At 45.7% G+C, this 17,773-nt stretch overlaps 1 protein-coding gene across 4 annotated transcripts in view; it reads left to right on the plus strand.

The window, feature by feature from the left end:
- HEPH (hephaestin) overlaps positions 1-17,773 on the plus strand; it is a 46,725-nt gene that overhangs the window by 6,580 nt on the left and 22,372 nt on the right. For all 4 annotated transcript variants that reach the window (XM_053374435.1, XM_053374437.1, XM_053374436.1 and 1 more), the window contains exons 3-11: positions 3,715-3,959; positions 4,810-5,025; positions 5,667-5,846; positions 7,043-7,297; positions 9,547-9,715; positions 12,359-12,498; positions 14,069-14,200; positions 16,464-16,675; positions 17,619-17,763. In XM_053374435.1, the coding sequence (XP_053230410.1) occupies positions 3,715-3,959; positions 4,810-5,025; positions 5,667-5,846; positions 7,043-7,297; positions 9,547-9,715; positions 12,359-12,498; positions 14,069-14,200; positions 16,464-16,675; positions 17,619-17,763 (1,694 nt within the window). The remainder of the gene's footprint in view (positions 1-3,714; positions 3,960-4,809; positions 5,026-5,666; positions 5,847-7,042; positions 7,298-9,546; positions 9,716-12,358; positions 12,499-14,068; positions 14,201-16,463; positions 16,676-17,618; positions 17,764-17,773) is intronic.

Genomic DNA, 17,773 nt, shown 5'->3' on the forward strand with positions numbered 1-17,773 from the left:
GATGCTGGATACAGTTTCCATCATCTCTGACCGCTGGCCATGCTGGCTGGGGCAGATGGGAGCTGGAGTCCAAGATGTCTGGAAGGTCCCAGGTTGAGAAAGGCTGGTCAAACCTATGTACCCAAATAACCTGAAGGTGATGGGAAATCAGTCATGTATTGCAGCAATAATGAGGCATCTGTAAGTTCTGCTCTGGTGGTTTATTGGCAATGCTGCCCCCCCCCCACATGCACAAGCAGAAATTTCTGTGTGTAGCACTGACGCCACTGCCATGACATTTAAGAGCTGAGGGGGACAATATCTTCTATCCAATGTTTGCCAGCATATTGAGTTTCCCTGCTTGAAAAGTGGGTGCTGAAACTCCAAATTCAAAACAGTAATAAATAATTGCATTTATTCAAAATCTGATTAAAACTATTCAATTTAATTATTTCAACAAAATTGACTAACTTGATCCAGTGATACCAGCTTTTCAAAGTCTGATAGACATTTAGGCTGCAACACCCCCTTGCCATCCCCATGCCCCTCAGGGAACCCCCATCCTGGTGTTGCTCATCCTGGTGTTGGGAGCCACTGGTCTAGCCCAAAAATAACCTTCCTGAAGCCATCTGTGAAAATATTAAAGGAGATTAACACCCTCCCAAAAGCAATGTAATTCTGGATTTTTTTCAGTTCCCTTTTTTATACCGTATTTTTCGCCCTATAGGACGCACTGGCCCATAGGGCGAACCTCGTTTTGGGGGGGGGAATGAATAAAAAAAAATATTCCCCCCCCCCAGCCACGTGATACCAGCCCCTTGGGCTCAAGGGTTCAAGGGTGCCCCTTGAACCAGCTGTGCAAATGCTTGAATTGATTTTTTTATATAGCGTATTTTTCGCCCTATAGGACGCACCTTTTCCCCTCCAAAAATGAAGGGGAAATGTGTGTGCGTCCTATGGGGCGAATGCAGGCTTTCAGGAAGCTATCCGCCGGGCTTGCAAGGCTTGTGGACACCAGCGCGAAGCACGGGGCGCCCTCCAGAGGGCGCCCCATGCTTCGGGCTGCAGGCTGCTGCCCGCAAGCCTTGCGAGCCCGCGGGAACTCCCTCTGGGCTCGCAAGGCTTGCGGATAGCTTCCTGAAAGCCTGCATTCGCCCCATAGGACGCACACACATTTCCCCTTCATTTTTGGAGGGGAAAAGGTGCGTCCTATAGGGCGAAAAATACGGTATATAAAAAAATCAATTCAAGCATTTGCACAGCTGGTTCAAGGGGCACCCTGCTGGCTGGGGTTGATAGAAGTTGGGGAGTCCAACATCTGGAAGTGTGAACGAGTTGTACATGTCCAACCACTCTTCAGGTACATGTATGTTTTAGACAACTTAGAGAATGGCTGCACTTCTGAACATTGGTATATAGGACTTTTGGCTGGTGTAGGTTGTTATGCAAGGGACAGAGAGAAATTGTATCTACTAGAATTCAATTTTCTGTATCAGTAAAAGATATAAGAGATTGCCTTTCCCACGGGGGAGGGAGATGGTTTCACCTCTGTCCTCTCCCCACTTGTCTGGAATCATCATAAACTACCCCCACCCTACCCTCTGCATCCAATACTCAAAATCTCCATAGTCTGACATTCATTCATTCATTTTATTTGTATCCTGCTTTTGCACACACACACACACACACACACACACACACACACACACACACACAAAAACACCATGCTAAAAGTGGCTTGCAACAAAGAAACAGATGCATTTCGAACAAGCACTGCAAAAACCAATAATATAGTAAAACAACAGCAAATATAATGACATATCAAAAAAACCAAATTCTAATACTATACATATAACAAGATTCCTTAAACAGCATGCATCACCCGAAGCATAACAAGGTAGCTTCACACTTTCACCTTAGTCCTAATAAACACCCCTCCCATGATGTTGCTCACAGCCCATCTCCTGCAGCAGTTTCCAAGGGCAAAGGGTGGGGTAGCTGGAAACACCCCTCCCAAGATGTTGCTGTGCACATTAATGGCTGTGCACCTCTCACCTTCAAATAGAGATAAAAAGCACGTCACTGTTTGGCTGGACTTAGGACTCCCACTGGTTGCTTTAACTTTGATAAAAGGGACGTGGGTGGCGCTGTGGTCTAAACCACTGAGCCTAGGGCTTGCCAGTCAGAAGGTTGGCGGTTCGAATCCCCGTGACGGGGTGAGCTCCCGTTGCTCGGTCTCTGCTCCTGCCCACCTAGCAGTTAGAAAGCACGTCAAAGTGCAAGCAGATAAATAGGTACCACTCTGACGGGAAGGTAAACAGCGTTTCCGTGCGCTGCTCTGGTTCGCCAGAAGCGGCTTAGTCATGCCAGCCACATGACCCGGAAGCTGTCTGTGGACAAACGCCAGCTCCCTCAGCCAGCAAAGCGAGATGAGCGCCGCAACCCCAGAGCTGGCCACAACTGGACTTAACGGTCAGCGGTCCCTTTACCTTTACCTAGTAACCTGCCAGAGCAGAATTCTTGCCAAGGGGCATGTGACTGCTAATCTGATGTAGTAAAGCACACCTGAGTTTCTTAAGCAGAGCAAGAACATACTCAGGATTTATTAAACCAATGGTTTAGTTTTATTAATTGCACATTTATTTAAAACCCAATTAAAACTTTTTAGTTTGAGTGATTCAACAAAACTGATAAACTTGATCCAGTGATGCCAACTTTTCAAAGTTTGATAGCCATTTCTACCTCCATTGCCTCCCTGCCAGCTCCTTGTCTCTTAGTGTCAACTAGGAATCCCGCCCCCCCCCCACCGCCCCTGGGGAAGGTACCATCCAGTCTGGGAACTGCTGTACTAAACCCATTTTTAAAAGTGGGTGGGATGTTTTTAATATACAGTGGTACCTCAGGTTACATACGCTTCAGGTTACATACGCTTCAGGTTACAGACTCCACTAACCCAGAAAAAGTACCTCGGGTTAAGAGCTTTGCTTCAGGATGAGAACAGAAATTGTGCCCTGGCGGCGCAGCAGCAACAGGAGGCCCCATTAGCTAAAGTGGTGCTTCAGGTTAAGAACAGTTTCAGGTTAAGTACGGACCTCCAGAACGAATTAAGTACTTAACCTGAGGTACCACTGTATTTCTTTTCCCTCTTGGTTTTAATGTATCTATGTTGGTTTTTTTGGTTGGGTGGTTGTAAGCCACTCTGGGTTGCTCTGGGCAAGATAAAAGGTAAAGGGACCCCTGGCCATTAGGTCCAGTCGTGGCTGACTCTGGGGTTGCGGTGCTCATCTCACTATTGGCCGAGGGAGCCGGCATACAGCTTCCGGGTCATGTGGCCAGCATGACTAAGCCGCTTCTGGAGAACCAGAGCAGCGCACAGAAACACTGTTTACCTTCTCGCTGGAGTGGTACCTATTTATCTACTTGCACTTTGACGTGCTTTCGAACTGCTAGGTTGGCAGGAGCTGGGACCGAACAATGGGACCTCACCCCATTACGGGGATTCGAACCACCGACCTTCTGATCGGCAAGCCCTAGGCTCAGTGGTTTAACCCACAGCGCCACCCGTGTCCCAGGGCAAGATAAAATGACTAATAATAAACAAATAAAACACACATTTTCTTCTCTCTGCCTTGCCTTAAAAACAATCAGCTGTGCATACAGATAGCAGGAGAGATGTATCAGCACATATGAAAATTGCTACCAATATTGTCATTGTTGTTCCCCCTTCCTTTTCAGGATAGCCTCTAGCTTTCTCCAGCCTGCCGAGAACAGAATTGGCAGCATCTACAGGAAATCTGTGTATAAGCAATACTTAGATGAGACGTACACATCAGAAATACCCAAACCCTCCTGGCTGGGATTCCTTGGGCCCATCATACGAGCCGAAGTGGGTGACACCATCATTGTACACCTGAAGAATTTTGGAAGGCGACCATTCACCATTCACCCTCATGGTGTCTTCTACAAGAAGGACTCAGAAGGTAAATATTTTGATAAAGAGCTAAAATTGATATAAATTGAATGCATAATAATAAACAAGTTTCCTCTCACCTCTGCTTTCGTGGATGTTTCTACATGAGTTGGCATGTTGCATATGATGCTTTTATTTATCTGTATATTTATTTATTGCATTTTTACTCCACCCTTTTTCCAGGGAGCTCAAGGTGTACATGGGGTGCAATGACTGGCCTAAGGTGATCCAGTGAGCTTTTGGGCTGAGTGGGATTTGAGCCGTTGTCTCCTAGGTCCTAGTCAGACACTATAACCACTGGCTCTCTAATCCTTGGATGATTTAAAAGCAATTCATAGTGGGGTGTTAAGTTTGAGAGGCTGCTGTCAAAATGGAAGCTCTCAAAGAATACTGTTATAGGTTGGAGTGTTAATGCTGTGATGTGAGCCCCTCCATCCCATGCTCAAATTGTATATATGTGTAAATAAAAACAAATATCCTATCAACACAGTCTGTTTATTTTCATTCCAATGGAACTGAACCCTGGCTAAGTACTGACACCCCTGCAGTCTCTTGAAACTCAGAAGTTGGGGTTGTGTGCAACAGTACTATCCATGGAAGATTAGGCTGCCAGTAGCTTCTAGCCATGATGGCTGTGCTCTGAATACCAGTTGCTGGAAATCGCCAAAGCGGAGGGTGCTCTTGCACTCGAATCCTGCTTGTGAGTTCCCCAGAAGAGGCGTCTGATCAGCCACTGTGAGAACAGGATGCTGGACCAAATGGGCCACTGGCCAGATCCAGCAGGCTCTTCTCAAGGCTAATGCAACTATATTAAATGGAAATTGTACTGAATGGATACTGCAATTTCTCAATTTTTCCAGGATCCCTATATCCTGATGAGTCCTCTTCCCAAGACCTTAAGAAGGATGATGCCATCCCCCCAGGCAGGAACCACACATATACTTGGACTGTTCCTGAGGATCATGGCCCAACAGATGATGACCCAGCCTGTTTAACATGGATCTATCATTCTCATGTTGATGCAGCAAAAGACATTGCCACTGGCTTAATTGGGCCGCTGCTGATATGTAGAGAAGGTAAGGCTGCCCTTGGGAAAAGATTGCTTAGTTTCATAGCTTATTTTTGAAATTATATCACAAACAGTGCAATAGGCCACAAGTACCTTTCCTGAATTGTTCCTCAGTTCAGGTTTAAATTGACTGAAACAAGCTTCTAGACCATATTCAGCCTGGCAGTTTAAATGAAAGAAAGAGGTCAGGGGTTGTAACATGCCATTTGCAGAACTGGAAATGAAAGAAGCAAGGTCCATAGGCCTTGTTTTAGGATAAATATATATAATATGTTGTTTTATTTTCTTGTTTGGGTGTTATTGGTTTTTGAACTCATACAGAGGTGGCAAGATATCAGGGCTCGGCCACAGTTCCATTTGCCCTGCCACTTTCCTCCAGTTAGAGTGGCCATCACGCTGGCTCTAAGTGTATGAAGTGGATTTGCACTAAATGGTGGCACTTGCTGCCTGGAGGAGGGACGCTGCTCACCACTGTGTGAAGCCAGCCCCACAGTCCTTCGCCAGACTTGCTTTGAGAGCAGAAGTGTGTGTTCCCTCAGGGCTAAGAGAGGTAGGTTTTCTTGAAAGTAGGAAGAAATCCAGCATGCTCCCCCTACAGCATCAGGCCTCCTGGCTCCTTCCATTCACTCCTATCTTCTCCTGGCCCAGGGACTCTGAAGAGCATTTCTCAAAGGCGGCATGATGCGGACCTCGATTTCTTTCTGATGTTCAGCGTGGTTGACGAGAATGAGAGCTGGCACCTGGATCAAAACATTGCCTCCTTCTGCGGAGATCCAAGCACTGTTGATGAGGAAGACGAGGGGTTCAGGGAGAGCAACAAGATGCATGGTGAGTGCAGTTGGGCAGGACCTTTTGTTGACCTCTGTTTATATCCAGGTAGGGACAGCTGTAACACGCCCTCTCTGGATCAAATAAACTCAGAGATCATTCAGAACAGAGATGTATTAACTTCAGGGCTGCCAAACACTGAAAGAATTATAACTGATTAAAATGACTGACTGACTGACTGATGGATTGTCTTCCCTTCACCCTAAGTTCCCAAGGCATGTTACAACATTGAAACAACACTGAATACAGTTTGAAACAACTTACAATCATAAAAATAAAGTGACTCCTAAAAAATATACGCCTCAGGTGTCAGATAAAGAGGTGTCTTCAGCATCCTATGGAAGTTGTATAGTAAAGTGCCAGGGGAGCCTCTGTGAGGAGGGAGTCCTGCAGCTTACAAGGCCCCCTCCCCCTGGGATACCCCTCCCCAAGCCTCTGAGAGTGGAGGAATGTGTTAGTCACTTCTCATGACTTGACAGTAGGGAACACAATACAAGGGTGGCAAGTGGGATCTCTCATCATCCTTAGCAACTGTATCTCGTCCACAGGTTTGCCACTGGAGCACCAGTGAATGAATTATGGGATGATTGATTTGTAGCTTTTCCAGCTCCCGGAGTCCACACGCTTCCACCCTAGCCTGTTCAGCCACAGCTTTCATTCTTTCACATGTACAACTAGCTCTCTCATATGGGTACTGCCATAGGGAAACTCATGCCTAATACTTTATGAAAGCAAATGTGAGTCTAGGAATGCTGTATTGGGAAACAACACAACCCAAACCACTCAGTTATACAACTTCACAGGAGTTACACAACCATTGGCGAGTCACAATGTGCCTCCAAACTGCAAAACAGAAGGAAAATTAAGCAAATCTATTAATATTGGAGCATTACCAAAAAAAAAAAAAAGTAGGCGGAAGGTATTTAAATTATGTACATATTAACAGGATACATTGAACCTGTGGTCCTCTTTGCTTTATTCAAACCTCTGCTGTTCTTTGAAACCACCATTTTAAACTGCCCTTCTCTCACCCTGACTTTATGCAAATCCAGGATTGTTATGAGGCACTGTAAATTCTCCAGTTGCACAGTAACAGCCTTACATTTTTATGAATATAGGATGCTACATATATGTACACCCACACACTGATACGAAACCCCATTTTCATGTTAACATCTTGATCTCTATTTCTGCAGCAATTAATGGTTACGTGTTTGGGAACCTCCCCAAGATGACCATGTGTGCTGGGGATCATGTGTCATGGCATCTTTTTGGGATGGGCAATGAGATTGATATCCACACCGTCTTCTTCCATGGACAGACCCTGATTGTCCGGGGCCACAGGACTGACGTGGCCAGCCTCTTCCCAGCCACTTTTGTAGCAGCAGAAATGATCCCTCGCCACATTGGGAAATGGCTGCTGAACTGCGCGGTCCATGATCACCTGCGAGGTAAGGCAGTCTCCCAGACTGAGTTCCCCTTGCAACTGTGATCACTAGTTCTTTGCTGAATTCCTTGCTCATGACAACAGAAAGTGGGTGAAATATACTCAGAGTCGAGTGTGAATTTCATGCTCTTTATTCAGCTTGTAGTAGCAATGATGAAACTTTCCCCAAAACTTCTAGCTATATATACCTAATTTACATAATGGGCCCCGCATGATTGGCTAATTCTGGGCTGCTCCTGTAGGCCAATCAGGTTGCGGATTCACTTCATCCAGAAGCCTGATTGGCTGCTCCTGCAGGCCAATCAGGTCGCTGATTCACTTCCACCTGGAGCTGGATTGGGTGGCTCCTGTGGACCAATCAGACCACTGCATTCTGGATCCTATTGTTCTAGGATTCAGCTCAGTACATAACATCAGGCATATGGCTGGCTGGATCAGTATTTTCTTTTTCACAGATGATGTAAATAGGCCAGCCATCCCCGGAATTCTCCAGATGTTTTCTGCTACAGCTCTCATCACCAGATAGCGATGGAGGCAGTGTTGTCCACCACCCTAGATGGCTTTTAAAGTGGATTGGACAAATTCATGGAGGAGGAGAGGGCTATTGATAGCTGATAGGCTGGCTATGCTCTGCCTCTGTGGTTGGAGGCAGTAAATGCTTATGAATACCAGTTGCTAGAAACCAAAGGGAGAGAGAGGGCTCTTGTGCTTGAATCCTGCTTGCAGGCTTCCTGTAGACATCTGGCTGGCCACACTGAGAACAGGATGCTAGACTAGGTGGGCCACTGGCCTGATCCAGCAGGCTTTTTTTTTTTTTTTTACATTCTTAGACATAGGACTCCAGCTCAACTAGACTGTAGCCAGGGCTGAGACACCATATTAGCTTCTGCCCAACCATGTACTTCAGAACTCCTCTTCGAATTCCTGAACTGTGTAATGTGTAACCTGATCTAGGTATATGCCATGCAGTCGTTTTTGGGAATCATACCTTCAGGGACAATTGAGCAGAGAGGGCTCATCCATGCTTACCTTTCATTCTGTGTTTTCTGGGCACAGGTCCACTCTTTAAAGCGCCACTTCCAGGCACTTTTTAAAACTTTTTTAATTCTTTTGCCCTGGCATATTTCCCAGTAAAACCCACCCTTTATCAGAGTGATTGGGTTTTCTGCAGATTTGCTGTTTGCTCTGATTCTTCTGTAAAGAGTGGGTTTTCCTGTGGAAAACGCAGGACAAAAAAAGGATGGGGGGACCTCGAACGCAGCACTTTAAAACATGGACCTTTATCTAGATAAGGTAAGTTTTAAGTGCTGTGTGGGTGTGGGAGCCAAGATAGGAATATATGTGTGCTGCCGGCAATCACTAAGGGTACAAGGATGGATTTTTCATACAGGACAAAGCATGAAAACTGCCTATCTCTTACGACATATGAACGAATTGAGAAAAATTGGTCTCTAATAACTATGATTAAGTTAATCTACTACAAAAGAATATATGTAAACCAGCCTATGGTGGGAAAAATTAGTAATGTTTTGGAACAGTAAGTTTAATGGTAGTGTTCCACCTAATGCTTCTTTTGACCTGCTGTAAACATTATGAGTACAGCATGTTTGCATCTTGCACAGGGGTCACGTTCCAGGGGTGGCGTGTATATGCAAAAATATGTATGCTCTAACCACCCCCTTGGAGCGGCCCCTGCATGAACAATCTTACCTTCTAGAGCTGGTGCACCAAGTGGACATTGCCCCACAAGCAAGGCAGGGAGCATTTAAGCTTTCTGCCTTGCTAACTGTGTTCTAGGAGGCTCTTCTGAGATCTTGTGGGTCCATCTGAGTTCCCACAAGGTCTCCCAAGAGTATCCCTGAGCCCAGCAGGCAAGTCTGAGAGGTTAGACACTTTTTCTGCACTAGGAAAGCACAGCTCAAAAGGTGCTTTTAAGCTCTCTGCCTTGTATGCATTTAATTTGCACAGTTTCAGCCAGCCTGGGTTCAACCTTTTAAGGATGAAATTGTGCATGTTGATCACTCTCAAGATGTGATCATACTGTATTTCTTTATGCTTCTTCCCTTGTGTATATAGACTACAAAAAATGTTTTTAAAAGTGAAATAGAGTTTGGAAGTTGAATCTGTGGTGGGGAACAGGATCTGACTGTTGGGCTGCTCCTGGCCTCCCCTGCCTCCATCACTCCCAACCTGCAGGCTGTTTTGACAAGCAGGCCAGTCTGAGTGTGTTGTGCTCTGTTGTGCTTCCTACAGCTGGGATGGAGGCTCTCTATGAAGTCAGGAACTGCTCCTATCAGAATCCAGAGCCTGCCCTGAAAGGGAAACTTCGCAAATACTACATAGCGGCAAAGGAAGTTCAGTGGAATTACGGACCCTCAGGGTTAGACCTGGGCACTGGGGAAAGCCTGCTGCAGCCAAACAGGTAAGGGGGATTTTATTTGTGGATTTCCTGCTCTGCTTGAGAATGCATTTACACAGTGCTGAAAGGGGGTCCCCATCGCACAGGAGACTTTAACTTTTCAACAGAGTAGCCAAACCTGCACTTTTCAAGGCGCTACAGTGTGGCACATTTCCCCAAGAATCCTAAATATTTTTTGAACCAAGCTTCTTTGTAATGTGGTAGGTCAGGTTTTGAATTTGGGTACTCATACAGCAAATATATGGGACGCAAGTGGCGCTGTGGTCTAAACCACAGAGCCTAGGGCTTGCTGATCAGAAGGTCGGCAGTTCGAATCCCCGCAACGGGGTGAGCTCCCGTTGCTCGGTCCCTGCTCCTGCCAACCTAGCAGTTTGAAAGCATGTCAAGTGCAGGTAGATAAATAGGTACTGCTCTGGTGGGAAGGTAAACAGCATTTCTGTGCGCTGCTCTGGTTTGCCAGAAGTGGCTTAGCCGTGCTGGCCACATGACCTGGAAGCTGTATGCCGGCTCCCTCAGCCTATAGAGCGAGATGAGCACCACAACCCCAGAGTCGGCCACGACTGGACCTAACGGTCAGGGGTCCCTTTACCCTTTACCTTTACAGCAAATATAAAGCAGCTTAAAAATGGTTAACCGTAGCAGTTGGTCCACCTGTGGTCTGTTTGATAACAAGGCAGAAATTTGTCGGCTAATCCACCTCCCTCCTGCAATTAGAAATAGCAGCAAGTGGATAAACACCTGGGCTCCTTTGGGAGGAAGGGCAGGATAGAAGTCTAATAATAACTAAATAAAAATAATGGTGATAATACCCCAAACCCCTAATCATGGGAATTGTAGTCTTCTGCAGATCCCGAGAGCTCCCTATCCCTTTTAATTCCCTGTGTCCCAAGGTTGGGAGGTAGGTCATCAAAACATTAGAGGAGCCTTTTGGATCAGGCCAGCAGCCCTTCTAGTCCAGCATACTATTCTGACCAGATGCCCCAAAGGGAAACCTGCAGGCAGGACCTGAGCACAAGCTCACTTTCCTGTGGTTTCCAGCAACTGGGATTCAGGAGCATAGCAGCCTCCAGCTGAAAACACAGCATAGTTATCCTGGCTGGTAGTTATCAGTTGTGTGAAGAAGTCCTTATCTGTCCTGAGTCTCCCAACATTCTTCTTCATTGATGTCAGCCAGTTCTAGTGTTAAATTGTGAGAGGAGGATAAAAAATTCTCTCTCTTCACTTTCCACAGGCTATGCATAATTTTATAATCTTTTATCATGTCACCTCTTACTTGGCCCAGATGCTGCAACCTTTCTGCATTATAGGCCTGGGTATAGTGTTTTTTTAATGAAATAACAGGATGGATTATGCTTCCTTGGGAAACAGAACACTGGGTACATGTTTACAAAGCAACAGCTCTGTGTCCTTGAGGATAGTGGGGCTGCTCTGCAGTTGCTTTTTTGATGGTGTTTTAAGATTACTGAACAGTTGTGCTTTCTCATCCCATCTGCCAGCTGCCCTTTATCTGGGCATAGCTGTCAACTTTCCCCTTTTCTTACGAGGAATCCTATTCAGAATAAGGGAATTTCCCTTAAAAAAAGGAGAACATTGACAGCTATGTATCTCGGCTTCTTCATTTAAAGCTGGGGGTTCTGAATGAGCCTCCCTACCTCAATCTTGATTTGGGTGAGAGCTACTTCTCTTAATTGTCTTACTTTTGGATCACTTGGTACACACAGTGCTCTGTCAACACCACCCAAGGCCACCTTGATTTTAGCTGCTTATAAACAGCACGATCACATCTAATCCACATTTAACTCGCACCATTTCAACCACACACAGCTGAAGGACCACTGGCTAAAATTCCACAGTTTAAATGCAAGCAAGTCAGAGAGCTTTAAAGCTCTTTTAGCACCAGGTTTTCCCTTCAAGAAGAGAGTTTTCAGCTCTCTGCCTTGCTTAGGCAGCCCCCACTGGTTCTTGCAAGATCTTACAGGGCCTGATTCAGCAGGCTTTTCTTATGTTCTTATGACATTATCCACCTCTGGCCTGAGCTGACTAGCAAAGGGGAAATGCTCCCTACTTCCTAGGAACCCGACTTTCATGGAGCCAAACTATTGGTCCATCTAATTTAGGGCTTAGCCACACCTCTGTTCGCCCAGCTGCTTTCCCCTGGAGAAACCCAGTCTTTAGCCCTATCTCAGAACAAACAGTACTCGGGTTTTCTGTGGTTTGCCTTTTGTTCCAATTTAGTGCTGAAGAACAGATTTTCAAGGGGAAAGCAGCAGAGCAAAGGCAAAACCTCTTGGACCTGTGGCTAGATGCCAACTGAACCTGGGACTTTCTGTTTGCTAAGGAGATGCTCTGCTACTGAGCCTCTCTGGCCCTTCTCCCCAAAGGCAATTAGCTGGACTTTTTCTCACCCACCTGCACTATCAGCCTTTATATGTGACACATAAACATCCTTTCCACCTCCCTAAAAAGACAGCGTTAACGATGAAAACAGTCTTCTTTTGCCAAGTCTCTTGCATAGTTCAGCATGAAAGCTACCGTGGATCTTGGCTGATGCAGCTGGATTTGCAGAAGCAACAACAAAAGCTGCAAAATCTAAAGATTTGGTTGTTGTTGCATCCTAGAATCACATGTTTGCTTCTTTGTGTTTAGTTCTTCAGAGCAGTTTTTCAAGCAGAATTCCACTAGGATTGGGGGAACATACTGGAAGGTCCAATACACTGAATACATGGATGGAACTTTTCAGGTGGAGAAGGGGCGGACAAAAGAAGAAAAGCATCTCGGAATACTTGGTAATACATCAAAATTAACTTTCCTGCCCAGCCAGATATATGGGCTATGACTTGTTACATTTTGAGAGGCACGGTGGGAAGTTTTATCTATTTATCTGGAAGATTTGTAACTCCCTCTTTCTGTCTTAACAGAGACACTCAATGCTGCTCACATCAACTATAAATATTTTATGATCTGGGTGGGAAACAGAGATAGTTATTGAAAAGCCAGTGCAGTGTTACAAAAACCTAAAAAACAAGAGCATTCCCAAAGATGAAATGCCTACTAGGAAAAAAATGGTATTCACAAGGCAGTGGAAAACCACCAAGGAGGAATCAGTCCACCCTCCCTAGGCAGGCAGAGTCTCACAATCTGGGTACAATCAATGAGGGGCTCCCATATTTTGTTGCAAACAAAATCTAATTTTTCTGTGTACATGATTGACTATCAATACACACTGGTTTTTTTTAATCTTAGATTTTTCAAATGCATTCTGCTGGTTCCTGTCCACACAGCAATAGATAGTTTCTGATACGATGTTTTCTGGCCCCTACCCCCAGTCATTATTCTCCTGTCTTCTACTACCTTTGCCTGTTCTGGGCATGCATGGAGGTATTTCTGTACCTGTCCACAAACACATTTTTAAAAGTTTTTCTTTTTTTAACCAGAAATGTGCAAGTGCAAAACAGCAAATATTACCAGCTCCTAGTTACCATGCTTCACTATGGGCAAAATGTAGGTGGTAATGACTACTAACTAAGATGGTTTTAAAAGAAGATTAGACAAACTCACGGAGAAGAAGACAGCTATGAATGTCTGCTAGCCATGATGGCTATGCTCTGCCTCCATGGCCAGATACAGTGAATGCTTCTGCGTCCATTGCTGGAAGCCGCAGGCGGGAAGAGTACTCTTGCCCCAGGTTCTGCTTGCGGTTTTCCCAAAAGAGACTTCTGGTTGATCACTGTGAGAACAGGATGCTGGACTAGGTGGGCTGTTGGCCTGATCCAGTAGGCTCTGCTTATGTTCTTATGGAGGCCTGTGCTATTTTGGGGCACACGTTTCCTTTTTTGCTTTTTAATATAGAGCAGGGGTCAGCAAGGTTTATCTTGCCTGGGCTGGATCGGTCCCGGGGAGATCCCTCTGTGGGTCGGATCGCATACGCACCCGTGATTTTTGGTGTCTGCTTAGATGTGATTTCCGGTGCCACAGAAACAAGTCCCCACCCCACGCTGTGCCGGTTTAGCACAGCGCGCAAGCGGGCAGCTTGGTTTGGGGGCAGCTCGTGGGCCAGTCAAACAACCTCTGCGGGCTGCTTCCGGCCCATGGGTCTTTGGTTGCTGACCCCTGATATAGAGCTCTTGCACAATACTGATATTTAGCTATGCCAGAATTCTCGTAAATAGGTGCTTTCTGCATGCAGTGTTCAGTGGAAATAAGGCATGCTCATGCTGTTTGAAAACAAAATGGCTCGCAGAGGGGACAAACTTACAGACCAGCTTTAGTTGTGATTCCTGCATTGCATGGGGTTGGACTAGGTCCCTTCCAGCTCTACAATTCTATGACCTATGATTCCTGTCTTTCTCCCTGCAGGACCAGTGATCAAAGCTGAAGTCGGAGATACTATCCAGGTTACGTTTGCAAACAAAGCCTCTTGGCCTTTTAGCATTCAGCCCCATGGTGCGTTTTATGAAAAGGAATGGGAAGGAACTGCTTACCAGGATGGTTAGTTCTTACATGCACATTTTCATTTTAGCAACAGCTGTATAAAAACTGTGCTCTTCACTTGCTTAGCAAGACCAGGATGAATTGCTTGGGGTGAAGAAGTAGAGGTTGTTTTCAGTTATTTCAGAAAGGGCAGGTTTCACAATGCTTTTAATGCAAGAGCTCCCTATGAGAAAGGGTTGCAGTGTTGGAACTTTCCAGTTTGGAGTGAGGTCTCATTCAGACCTCCTTTTGTGCCACATATTTTAGGATCAGGTCTCTGCTTTAAAGCTCCATGTCCGACACTCCCCCCCCCCCCGGTGCTTTCCCCACAAAAACCCACTCTTTACTGCTGAATCAGAACAAACAGCTATTTGGATTTTCCACGGGATTCTGTTTGCTCCGATTCAGCATCAAAGAGCAGGTCTTTCTGTGGAAAGCTGCAGAGCAAAAATTTTTAAAAGTGCTTGGACACTGACTTTTTAAGTTGGACATCTGCCTGGAAAGCGTGAGGCTTGATATGTGTGGATGAGCCCTAAGAAATGGCATGATAGAAGTCTGCAAAATTGTGCATGGCATTTCGGAGAAAGTGGATGGAGAAAAGTTGACACGTAGGGCTCATCCATGCTCCCACTTGTCCCATGTGTAGAAAGTATGAGACTGAGTGGTTTTCCTCTTGTCCTGTGCTTTCTAGGCATGGGGCCGAGCGACCTGCAATGTGGCACTGCCAGAGGAATTATGATTCTGAATAACAGTTGCTGGGAATCAGGTGAGGAATCCTTTTTCAGCTAGAGGGATGATTTCTCATATGGACAAGTTTCCAAGGGACCTGCCTCAAAATGGGAAGAAGCCCAGGAGCAGAATCTAAGCACAAGGGCAGTCCTCTCCCCTCCTGCGGTTTCCAGCAGCTGGCATTCAGAAGCATTGGAGGCAGGGCATGGCTATCCAGCCTAGTAGCTCCCCTGCCCATCAATAGCTCCCCTGCCCATTTTTGCCTCCAGCCCCACCTACCACTGATATGTGGCCCCTGGAAACCTGCCTGGAAGAAAATGCAGCCCTCAAGCTGAAAAAGATTCCCCACTTGCTGGGGGAGGGAGCAAGGCCCACTTAGAGCATGGGGTCTGGGAGCACGGGGGTTTCTCTTTCTCCACCCCACCCTTCCAGTTGTAGGGTGGCTCCGAGGCTTTGGATAGACACAAACAGAACCCCGAATAAGATGCAATTGTACTGTGTTCTTGTTGCAAGCCGTGCTGACGGCTTGGTTATGAAGTGGGGGAAACGAGCCAAACCACAAAAATTAAGAAGACACAATGCCATGAAAAGGTAGACAAAAGAACAACTCAAATTGTCTAGGGATTGGAGAACTCTTCCTAAGAGTAGGTGTTAAAGTTTCTGAGGCCTCTGAGCGTAAGGCAGGTGGGGAGATAGTGGAGGTACAATGGTACCTTGGGATGCGAACGGGATCCGTTCCGAAGCCCTGTTCAGATCCTGAAGTGAACGCAACCCGCGCCCGCGCATCGGCGTGTGCGCAGATCACGTTTCGCCACATCTGCGCATGCGCGTTACGTCATTTTGACCATCTGCGCATGCGCATGCTGCGAAACCCAGAAGTAACACGCTCCGTTACTTCCAGGTTGCCACAGAGCGGAACCTGAAAATACTTAACTTGAAGCACATTTATCCCGAGGTATGACTGTATATAGAATGATGGATGGTATGGAAAATGTAGCTTGAGAAATGAGTGTCTGCCTATCATAATTCTTAGACTCAGGAGATTGCTGAACAGCACTGGTCAGTAAGATCCAGACTGACAAGAGAAAACATTTCTACCCAAACATGAAATTAACCCCCTCACAGCACTGTCTCTCACCACCTTCGCACCCTCCAGATAGTTCCCATCATCCTTGGCCATCTTTGTGGGGACTCATGGGAAGTGGAGTCCCGCAGTATTTGCAGTACACTAAGCAGGTTTCCCCCGGTTCGTGCTATCTCCCCCCAGCTGCTATGAACGGCTTTAAAATTTCGTTTATTTATTTTTTGCTTATATATCCCACCTTTTCCTTCAAAGAGCCTGAGATGTGGTGTGCATGGTCTCCCCATCACCATCAAATCCCCACAACTGTGAGGTAGGTTTGACCAAGAGGCAGTGACTGACCCAAGGTCACCCAGCGAGCTTCATGCCCAAGTGGGGATTTGAACCCTGGTCTCTCCAACACTCTAACCACTACACCATAACTAGCTCTAATGATACAAGGAGTTGCATAACCCTTCTTGCTTTTCAAAGGCTTATCTAGGAACGGAGCTGCTGTGAAGCCTCTGGGGAGCTTTGTGTACCACTGGATGGTCCCTCAGCATGTTGGGCCTACAGCCACCGACCCTCCTTGTCTGACCTGGATGTACTCTTCTGCATCAGATCCGGTCAGAGACACCAATTCTGGCTTAGTGGGGCCCTTGCTTATATGTCGGCCTGGGACTCTTGATGAACATAATAAGCAGGTACGCTTGGTTGCTTTGCCGTTGTGCCATTGACCAGTATCAGCAGAAGGGACTGGAGATGGGTAATTTTTTGAGACTCAACCTACATTAGTACTCCCATGCGACCACCATCAAAACTGCCAGCCCTACAGGGTCTGAATTCCCTGGCTCCCTACTTGATTGACAGTGGCTTGTGGTTAGGTGGGTAGACTTGGAACATGATGGCGATTATTTTATTGCTTATATCTCGCCTATCCTCTCCTGAGTCCATGGCAATTAACAGCAAAGTTACAGCATTAAACACAAAGCAAAAAGTTTTACTTATTTACTTACTTTACTTATTTATAAGTATAATGGAACCTCGGTTTTCAAGTGTCTCAGAAGTCGAACGTTTCGACTTTCGAACTCCGAAAATCTGGAAGTAATTGCTTCGGTTTTTGAACAATTTTTGGAAGCTGAACATGCCACATGGCTTCCGTTTTGAGTTTGCCTGTTGTATTGAGGCTTCTGTATTGAGTGGTTTTTGAACATTTTGGAAGTCGAACGGTCTTCTGGAATGGTTTACGTTTGAAAACTGAGGTTTCACTGTATATTTGTATGCGGTTTTGTCATTAAAAAATCTAAGCCATTTACAGCAATAAAACCAGACAATAAAACCATTAAAAAGTTAAAAAACAGATATCAAATAACTATTGTAGTAGGACATGTTATTAACTGCCAGCATAGGCCTAGCAGAATAGAAAAGATTTCAGCAGAAATTTAAAAGTTGACAAAGAAGGCATGAATCTCCAGTGGCAGGGAGTTCAATTGACACTCAAGGCTTCGTTTCTCACTATTGTCAAATGAGCCCCACCAACTCGGGGAATGACCAGCAATGCTCTTGCGACTATAACCAACAATGATTAGTGCATGAGAATAGGTATTTTTCAAATGCCTGACATCCTGTGTGTTGTTGCTATCCTAGAAAGGTGTCGAGAAGGAGTTTTATCTCTTGTTTGGTGTGTTTGATGAAAATCTAAGTTGGTATCTGGATGCAAATCTGAAGTACTTCTTGAAAAAGGACCATCCTTTTCAAGATCAAAACTTCAAGGAATCCAACAGGATGCACGGTATGTCATC

The sequence above is a fragment of the Podarcis raffonei genome, chromosome Z, assembly GCF_027172205.1.
Source record: "Podarcis raffonei isolate rPodRaf1 chromosome Z, rPodRaf1.pri, whole genome shotgun sequence".
NCBI classification, from domain to species: domain Eukaryota; kingdom Metazoa; phylum Chordata; class Lepidosauria; order Squamata; family Lacertidae; genus Podarcis; species Podarcis raffonei.